We start from the raw sequence: 9,572 nt of genomic DNA, 5'->3' as shown, positions 1-9,572 counted from the left end.
AGTACTGACCCTCTGACAGTGTAGCACTCCCTCAGTACTGACCCTCTGACAGTGCGGCACTCCCTCAGCACTGACCCTCTGACAGTGCGGCACTCCCTCAGTACTGACCCTCTGACAGTGCGGCACTCCCTCAGCACTGCCAGGAGATTGTCAGCATTAACAATGGGATGAAAATCAGGATTGGGGTTTGGGATTAAAATCTATGACTCTGGCAGGACGGCTGCGCCCTGAGCTCGGCCTTACATTGGGGCGAATCATTGGGACTGAATGGATGTTATGACTGATTGAGTACTGTGAGGGAATTATCATTTCCTGTCACCTTTCCCATCTGTTTCCCACAGCTTTCACCGGCCGGTTTTGCGAAGTGAACGTTGATGACTGTAAGGAACACCGGTGTCAGAACGGCGGCACTTGTGTGGACCGGGTCAGCAGCTACGATTGTAAATGTCCCCCGATGTGGACTGGTCAGTAAACATTTCCTGTCCATGTCTCAGTCAGATCGAGTTCATTGAGTTTTCAACTCCCTCTGTGTTTCTGATGTGGATGATGGTCATAGTTAAAGGGGTCGGTGCAGTAGTTGATTGTGTACATTGGCGACACAGAGTCGCGATGTGTCGATGTGTTGACAGTACATGGTCCTTGCTGGGACGGGTTTTGAATGACTAAAGCCAGAGAAGGTCACTCTGAAATCCAAGGTTGACTAGATGAGGTCATGGTGACATTAGTGAAGGGCAGGATAAGGTCAGAGCAACTTCAGACATTGATGGGATAGGGTCGCAGTGAGTTCGTGTTTGGTGGGACAAGGTTGTGTCAAGTTCAGGGGTGGATGGGATAAGGTCACAGTGAGTTCAGGGTTATTGGGACAAAGTCTCAGTAAGTTCAGGGGTGGATGGGATAAGGTCACAGTGAGTTCAGGGTTATTGGGACAAAGTCCCAGTAAGTTCAGGGGTGGATGGGGTAAGGTCACAGTGAGTTCAGGGTTATTGGGACAAAGTCCCAGTAAGTTCAGGGGTTGATGGGATAAGGTCATGCGAGTTCAGAGATTAATGATATCAGGTGATGGTGACTTCAGAGGTTGATGGGGTAAGCTCATGATGACCTCAGAGGTCAGCGGACTAAGGTCATGGTGGGTTCAGGTTTTGGTGGGATTTGATCACGGTGAGTAAGTAGGGGGTTGATGGGATAAGATCACGGTGAGTTCAGGAGCTGATGGGATAAGATCACGGTGAGTAAGTAGGGGGTTGATGGGATAAGATCACGGTGAGTTCAGGGACTGATGGGATAAGATCACGGTGAGTTCAGGAGCTGATGGGATAAGATCACGGTGAGTTCAGGAGTTGATGGGATAAGATCACGGTGAGTTCATTGATTCTGGGAGAAGAGATTGCAGTGAACTTAATGGCCTTGATCATATTTTTACAGCACCTTATGTGCCCGTAGACTTGGTAAACAGTGATCTGGGGTGGGGGGAGCGGTGGTGCGGGTCCATGTTGTGGGTCAAAGGGAACGCAGGGGTCTTGTGTGAGGCATTTCCCACAGCTGGCACAATCTCCTGACCTGCCTGCTTGGGTTGCAGGCCATTACTGCACGGAGGATGTGGATGAGTGCCAGCTGCAGCCCAATGTGTGCCAGAACGGGGGCACGTGTACCAACACGGATGGGGGCTTCAGCTGCATCTGCGTCAACGGCTGGTCTGGCCAGGACTGCGGAGAGAACATCAATGACTGTACCGAGACCTCCTGTGCGCACGGTGCCACCTGCCACGACAAGGTGGCAAACTTTGTGTGCGAGTGCCCGCCTGGTAAAAAAGGTAAGCCCTGTACCAGGTTTGCCCATGTAAGGAGGGTCCTGGATGGCAATAGAACTTGGGGCGGGTCTCCTATTGTCTGTCTGGAGTGGGGGGTTTGGAATTGGAGATCTACCTCAACCCACCTAGACGGTTGGACAGAGTGAATTTGAGTGTGAAAAACGTCAAGGCATACAAACTCTTTTGCCAGGGATCAAGAGCAGGAATCTTGTCTTTGCAGTGGGAACAGATTTGAGTGAACTCACTGGGCAGGAATCAGGGTGGGTCACTGGCTTTGACATTACTCACTTGTTGACTGAGATGGAGACCAGAACCCGTCATTGCTCTAGCATCAATGGCGCACTGGTCCCATCAGGGTGGTCGAGGTCAACATTATTCCTGAGACTGAACAGTCAATCGTTGGAAGTCTCGCTCCAATTGGGCGATGACGGAAGCAGGTAATGTCAACTCCCAATGGCCAATCAGAGAGATTCCTGTCAGGAAATACCACTTGGGGTATTCCGTCTGTGAGCAATTCGAGATTTGGGAATTGTAGCAGAGGTTTGGACTGAACTGATGAGCAAAGCTCCCAACACCGGTGTTTCATTCTATCACCTCCATATCTGTTTGGAGACTTGGAAGAAGGCCATTCATTTGTATAGCAATCTCATACGCTACGGGATTTAAGTGGTTTACAGCCACTCAAGTACTTTTGAAGCGTAGGTGGGAAATTTGACAAAGTGCCATGAGCGGCAATGCGAGGATCAGATAATCAATGTTTTTTTCTGGCATTGATTGAGGGATATTTATCAGTCAGGACAATGACTATAACTCCTCCTTTCTTTGACAGTCCACTCTGAGAGGACTGGGAGGGCATCAGTTGAAGGTCAGATCTGAAAGTTGACACCTTGTGCTCCACAATCTTGATACAGGACTTGGGGCTGGGGGTCAGCTTAGAACCTTGAGCACAGATAAGTGGGACTTGCTTTCTCTGACTGTGAGACAAGAGGGTGGCACACTGTACATCAGTGCTGCAGATCGGGGGCTAGAATGAGTGACCAACGCACGGTGGCTCAGTGGGTTAGCACTGCAGCCTCCTAAAGCCAGAGACACGGGTTTGATCCCACCTTTGGGCAACCGTCTGTGTGGAGTTTGCGCATTCTCCCCGTGTCTGTGTGGGTTCCCTCCCGGTGCTCCAGTTTCCTCCCACAGTCCAAACATGTGCAGGATAGGGTGGATTGGCCACGCTAAATTGCCCCATGGTGTGCAGTCTGGGGGGAATTAGCAATGGGAAATGTAGGGTTATAAGGATAAGAACAAAGGAAAATTACAGCACAGGAATAGGCCCTTCGGCCCTCCAAGCCTGCGCTGATCCAGATCCCCTATCTAAACCTGTCGCCTATTTTCCAAGGATCTGTATCCCTCTGCTCCCTGCCCATTCATGTATCTGTCTAGATACATCTTAAATGAAGCTATCGTGCCCGCCTCTACCACCTCCGCTGGCAACGTGTTCCAGGCACCCACCACCCTCTGCGTAAAGAACTTTCCATGCATATCTCCCTTAAACTTTTCCCCTCTCACCTTGATAAGGTGCGTTTGGGTGGGATGATCTTCAGAGTGTCGATGTAGACTCGATGGGCCAAGTGGCCTGCCTCCACACTGTAGGGATTCTATGATCCATTTCCCCATTAAACACCTCCGCTCGTATGACACTTGCAATATCTGAGCTGGTTCTCTCTAATTGGCTGTAAATGTTCAGTCACCCAGCAGCCCTCTCTTCAATCAGCGACTCAAGCGGTTTGCCATCAACAGACGTTTGGCTTACAGATCGAGAATTCCCCAGCGTTCCCCTCTCTTCCATAGCGGAGCGAAGCTCACAATGTGCCAAAGCGACAGAGACAGGAGTTTGGGGCGACAGACAGAAAGATGGAACTAAGACCATCAACCAGATCAGCTGTGTTCTTCGTGAATGACAGAACACACAACCGAGGGAGCGAGCGGCCTACTCCATGTTCCCAATTTACCGCCTTTCCCTGAAGCAGGGAGGGATCATGTTAAAATTAAATTCTGACCCGGTCAGGAGCGAAATTGGGGAGCGTTGTTCCAATGAGAAAAACCGGTGGATTCCATGGAACGTTGAGTCCTTTCCAAGGCAAGCTCCAAGAGGTAGATGTTGGGTTAGAAATGCTGAACACAGCTTAATGCCTGAGCCGGCCCAGGACCTCTTGGGTAGAGATTTCGATGAGGTAGTGGCTTTGCGCTGAGTCACCCATTTGCTCCTTTGCCCCAGGTCTGTTCTGCCAACTGGATGACCCATGCATCAATAACCCGTGCCACGAGAATGCAGTGTGCGAGATGAACCCACTAACAGGAGAAGCCATGTGCCAGTGTCCTCTCGGCTTCACAGGACTGTCGTGCAAGCAGGACATTAACGAGTGCTCGATGGGTAAGTCCGGGCTGGGCCTGTGTGTGAGTGACAGAGCTCTCCTGGTCTCGCGTCCTCTTACACCGCGCTACCACACCCCCCCGCAACCCTTACAGTCACCGTGGAGACCCATAAGGTAGAAGAATCGAACAATCCCTGCCCCCACCCAATGACAATGGTGGCCCAGTGGTTAGCACTGCTGCCTCACAGCGCCAGGGACTCGGGTTCGATCCCACCCTCAGGCGACTGTCTGTGTGGAATTTGCACATTCTCTAGGTGTAATTGTGGGTTTCCTCCCACAGTCCAAAGATGTGCAGGCTAGGGTGGATTGGCTAGGCTAAACTGCCCTGCAGTGTGCAGGTTAGGTGGGTTAGCCATGGGAAACATGGGGTTACAGGGTAGGGGAGAGGCTCTGGGTGAGAATGCTTTTCAGAGGGCTGTTGGGCTAGATAGCCTGCTTTCACGCAGTTGGGATTCTAACAATGATAAGGTGTTGTTTGTTTAACCATTTCCATTAGCGATCCAAACCAAATCGACATAAAGGCAAAGATTATGGCATGTAGGGATTTCAAATTACATGTTAAATGGCAGGCACTGCAAATGTGGACCTCACCGGGTTCCCTTCGGCAAATGTAGCAGCGATTTCAGCTTCGAAGCTCGAGATGTCCTCAGGTCGATTCCCCTTTAGGATTTAGCCATCACTTCTGATGTGTCAGCAGTTTGCGGCCATTCCAGCTTCTGACGCATACGCTTTTCTGGAACCTTCCTCAGCTCTGTTCGCCTTGGCCTCGATGGTGCAGGCACACCAGTAACCTCTCTGTCAGGCCCTTTCAAATTGTTGCGTCAACATCAGTGACCTGAAGGAGCTGCGCTCCCTCGTGTACTGATCCCAAACCAGACCCCACCAAATGATTTCGCCGAACGGCTGGCTTTTCTTTTCAAAGTTGGAAAAGCGTGAGGTCAAGGCCACCCGCTGAGGAAGTGATTCTGCGATCCCGAGCAAAAAGTTTATTTTGCACCTTCGGAGCAGCAATAAACTGTGACCGAACTCCCTAGGCAAGCCACGTAGCAAATAGGTTGAAGAAAATGCCACAGATTCCTCCCAATTGCACCCCAGAAATTAATGGCACAATGTGTCAAGAAATCTCATTAGATGTCGCAAGGGGATTATAATGCCTCACATTTGGGCATTTGGACTTGATTGACCGTCTGGACCATAGAAACTGCTCCTCTGCACTCATTGATGGCTAAACCTCCTGCTCTTCACCAATGTCCAGCCTCATGGAGCCAGTCCTGCCCCTTTGGGTATTTCCGTGAGCCTCAGTCTTGTTACAACTGAGGTATTGATGCCCAAGGCTTTTTATTTCCTAACCCTTTCAACGGCATCTCCCAACACAGAGCCCGTGATTCTAATACTTCCTCAACTCCCCAGGAAGTCCTCTGAGTTCTGGCTTATCTGCCTCCTAATTCCTGGAATTTCTTCCTGAGTTCCGGCAACCCAAAGCCAACCAACTGCTCCTGATTCCTCAATGATTCCGCCACACTGAATCTATCCATCTCCTTATCTCATTCGCTGCCTGTAACCTTCAAACCCCCTTTCAGTGAGTCTCGAACTATTCCAAAAACCTTTCAATAACTTCCTCCGCTATATCTGGGCAGGAATCGAATGTTGCTTTCCAAAAACTCTGGGAGCTATCTGTTCCAAAAATGGTTATGGATTGCTGGCTTCCTCAGTACAAAAATGGTTGTGGATTGCTGGCTTCCTCAGGACAAAAATAGACACCATTAGGGGATGCCAACACACTCAGTACTGTACATAGTTACGGAGTATTGTGATCGCCCATAGTTGGGGTTCCACTGTACTGTTTTTGCCCCAGCACCACCCCTCGGCTGCATTTTGAACAGAGCCTCACGTAATCCTGTAATCTTCTTGGTGCAGATGCCAATCCCTGTGAGCTCAACGGGCGCTGTGTGAACAATGTGGGCTCTTTCGAGTGTCGCTGCCTGGCAGGATACACGGGCGCGCGATGTGAGCTGGACATCAATGAGTGCCGGTCCAATCCCTGCAGGAATGAGGCCACGTGCCTGGATCAGATCGGCGAGTTCAAGTGTATCTGCATGGCTGGTAAGGTCACGGGCGCAATGGCAGGGTAAGGTCACGGGCGCAATGGCGGGTAAGGTCATGGTCGGAATGGTGGGTAAAGTCACAGGTGGAATGGTCAGTCTGGTCACAGTCAGAGAGGTGGGTGAGATCACCATCAGAATGGTGTGTAAGGACAAGTCTGGCATAGCAGGAAAGGTTGGAATCTCAGACACAAACTGAGAGTGCTGGAGAAGGTCAGCATCTGTAGACAGAAAGCAGAGTCAATGTTTCAACTCCAACGACTGCTTGTCAGAATTGAATGTAGTTTGGGGCGAGTGTAATCTGTGCTGAAGACAGAGAGGTGACGGGGGGAGCGGGTGGAGAGAGAAAAAAGTACATGGAGATGGTGCCTAGTGTGTGTGAGATTGTTGTGTTGTTGAGCTGGATGGGGTGTTAATAAGAAGTGTGAATTTTTGAAAATGGGTTAGCTATGCTGGGATCATCGTTTCCAGGACAGGACAGGACTTACAGGGTTTGGGAGCAGGTGAGAGGGTAATCACATTCTGAAATTATTAAACTCGAGTGTTGGTCCTGAAGGATGTAATGTACTGAGGCGAAGATGAGTTATTGTTCTTCCAGCTTATGTCTAGCCTCACTGGAGCACTGCAGCAGACCTGGGAGAGAAATGTTGCTGTAGGAAACACAGTGCTTTTTAAAGCAGCAGGCAGCTGGAAGCATGGGGTCATTTTTACAGACAGAATGTAGGCGTTCTGTGAAGTGATCACCTACGCTACACGTAGCCTCTCCAGTGTAGGACAGACCACATTGTCAGCAGCGAATGCTGGGTTGAGTGAAGTGCAGGACTCTGCAGGACTCCACGACCAGTTTGTGCTGAAGTGGGCAGGTTGACGGTCACCAACGGTGTAGAATGTCCCCAGTATCTCCTGGAGGTGAGGGCCAATCTACAGGGCAGTGTTGGTGTGCAAACACCGAGGGAGGACGTTCACAGGCATGATTACAACAAACCCACTTTTCTACTGGGACAAGATCTGTTTGACTGATATGCTAGAATTATCCAACCAGTTTGTGAGGAAGGAAACAGTCCAGGTGAGGCAGTGGGTGGGCCGTGTGTGTCAGCAAGCGGTGGGGGTCATGTGACGAAGCCTCTAGGGTAGGGCCTGGCCTGCGTTGGCGATCCTTGCGGTGAGCTGGGAACCCTCTTCAGCTGTACGTGTCTCCTCTCCCCTCAGGATATGAAGGCCTGTTCTGTGAGATCAACACTGATGAATGCCAAAGTTATCCCTGTCTGAACAACGGGGTCTGTCAGGATCTGGTGAATGGCGTGCACTGCCTGTGCCCTCCAGGTAAGGGATGAGTGACGTCGGACATTGCTGAGCTGTCTCGCTCGAACCTGCTGTGACAGGGGTGTGTGGGCAGTTCCAGAGTTGCCTGGTATCTTGAGTCACGGGATGCAGGTGTCGCTGGCTGGGCCAGCACTTAATTCCCGTCCCTAGTTGCCCTCGAGAAAGTGGTGGTGAGCTGCCTTCTTCATCCGCTGCAGTCCTTGGGGTGTGGGGACACACAGAGTTTTGGGCGGGGAGGTCCAGTATAGGAAGAAATGCCAGCGATATATTTCCAAGTCAGCTTCTTGTTGGGCTTGAAGGGGAACTTGCAGGCATTGGTTTTCCTGTGTACCTGCTGATGGGGAACTTGCAGGCGTTGGTGTTCCTGTGTACCTGCTGATGGGGAACATGCAGGCGTTGGTGTTCCTGTGTACCTGCTGATGGGGAACATGCAGGCGTTGGTGTTCCTGTGTGCCTGCTGATGGGGAACTTACAGGCGTTGGTGTTCCTGTGTACCTGCTGATGGGGAACTTACAGGCGTTAGTGTTCCTGTGTACCTGCTGATGAGGAACTTACAGGCGTTGGTGTTCCTGTGTACCAGCTGATGGGGAACTTACAGGCGTTGGTATTCCTGTATACCTGCTGATGGGGAACTTACAGGCGTTGGTGTTCCTGTGTACCTGCTGATGGGGAACTTACAGGCGTTGGTGTTCCTGTGTACCTGCTGATGGGGAACATGCAGGCGTTAGTGTTCCTGTGTACCTGCTGATGGGGAACTTACAGGTGTTGGTGTTCCTGTGTACCTGCTGATGGGGAACATGCAGGCGTTAGTGTTCCTGTGTACCTGCTGATGGGGGACTTACAGGCGTTGGTGTTCCTGTGTACCTGCTGATGGGGAACTTACAGGCATTAGTGTTCCTGTGTACCAGCTGCCCTTGTCCTTCCAGATTGAAGTGGTCATGGAATGTGCTCTTAGAGGAGCCTTGGCGAGTTAGTGAGGTACATGTTGTAGATGGTACCCATTGCTGCCTCTGTGCTTCAGCGATGGTCAGGATGGGTGTTTATGGTGAATGGAAATAAAACGGGCTGCTTTCTCCTGGATGGTGTCGAGCTTCTTGAGTGTTGTTGGGGCTGCACCCATCCAGGGCAAGTGGGGAGTGTTCCATCACATTCCTGACTTGTGCCTTGTAGATGGTGGACAGGCTTTGGGGAGTCAGGAGGGGAGTTATTCCTAACCTCTGACCTGCTCTTGTAGCCACTGTATTTGCTGATTTACACAAGGCTTTAATTTGTTACAAAGCAATTCTGGCACAACATGCCAATGACTGGCAGTGCGTGTACTGAACACTGGCACGCAGGTGGAGGGTAACCTGCTGTGCTCCCCTGGTTTTTGTTTTGCTTGACCTCGCGCCAGCTCTGTTGCGTGAGTGACCCTGTGAACCTTGACCCTCTGGTTGTCTCCCATATCCCAGGATTCACTGGGCAGCGATGTAGCATCGACATCGACGAGTGCTCCAGCACGCCTTGCTTCAACGGAGGAAAGTGTGTCGATGGCCTTGGGCACTACCACTGCGAGTGTCCTGAAGGTGAGTGCCCGCTGTTTGGTTAATGAGCGTGACCTGTCGCCAATGACCTCTATCCACCAGGGTCAACCTGTGACTGGAGGGTAAAGTAATCTTAGAAGCTTCAGGGTCCAGTGTACCTTGTTTGATTTATTCATGGCCATCGCCACCCAGGCCTACACTTATTGCCCCATCCCTAATTGCCCCAGAGGGCAGTTCAGAGTTAACCGCATTGCTGTGTGTTTCTACAGTCACGTGTTGGCCAGACCAGGTAAAGCAGGCAGTTTCCTCCCTTCAAAGGGCATTAGCGAACCAGGTGGGCTTTTAATGACAATGGTTGCGATTAGACTGTCTTTTAGTGTTTAGATTCAAT

At 50.9% G+C, this 9,572-nt stretch overlaps 1 protein-coding gene across 1 annotated transcript; it reads left to right on the top strand.

Annotated features, from left to right (window-relative positions):
* Positions 1–341: 341 nt before the first annotated feature.
* LOC109926597 (neurogenic locus notch homolog protein 3-like) lies at positions 342–9,223 on the top strand (the record flags this gene model as incomplete). Its single annotated transcript, XM_048594206.1, has 6 exons — positions 342–464; positions 1,577–1,810; positions 4,077–4,232; positions 6,151–6,336; positions 7,545–7,658; positions 9,110–9,223. Coding segments are annotated over 6 exons (927 nt in total), but the record flags the coding sequence as incomplete, so codon positions are not given.
* Positions 9,224–9,572: the final 349 nt, after the last annotated feature.

The sequence above is a fragment of the Rhincodon typus genome, unplaced genomic scaffold (assembly GCF_021869965.1).
Source record: "Rhincodon typus isolate 14 unplaced genomic scaffold, sRhiTyp1.1 hic_rhity00007003, whole genome shotgun sequence".
NCBI classification, from domain to species: Eukaryota; Metazoa; Chordata; class Chondrichthyes; order Orectolobiformes; family Rhincodontidae; genus Rhincodon; species Rhincodon typus.
Note: the sequence above shows the minus strand (reverse complement) of the source record. Positions and strands in the feature narration are given on the sequence as shown.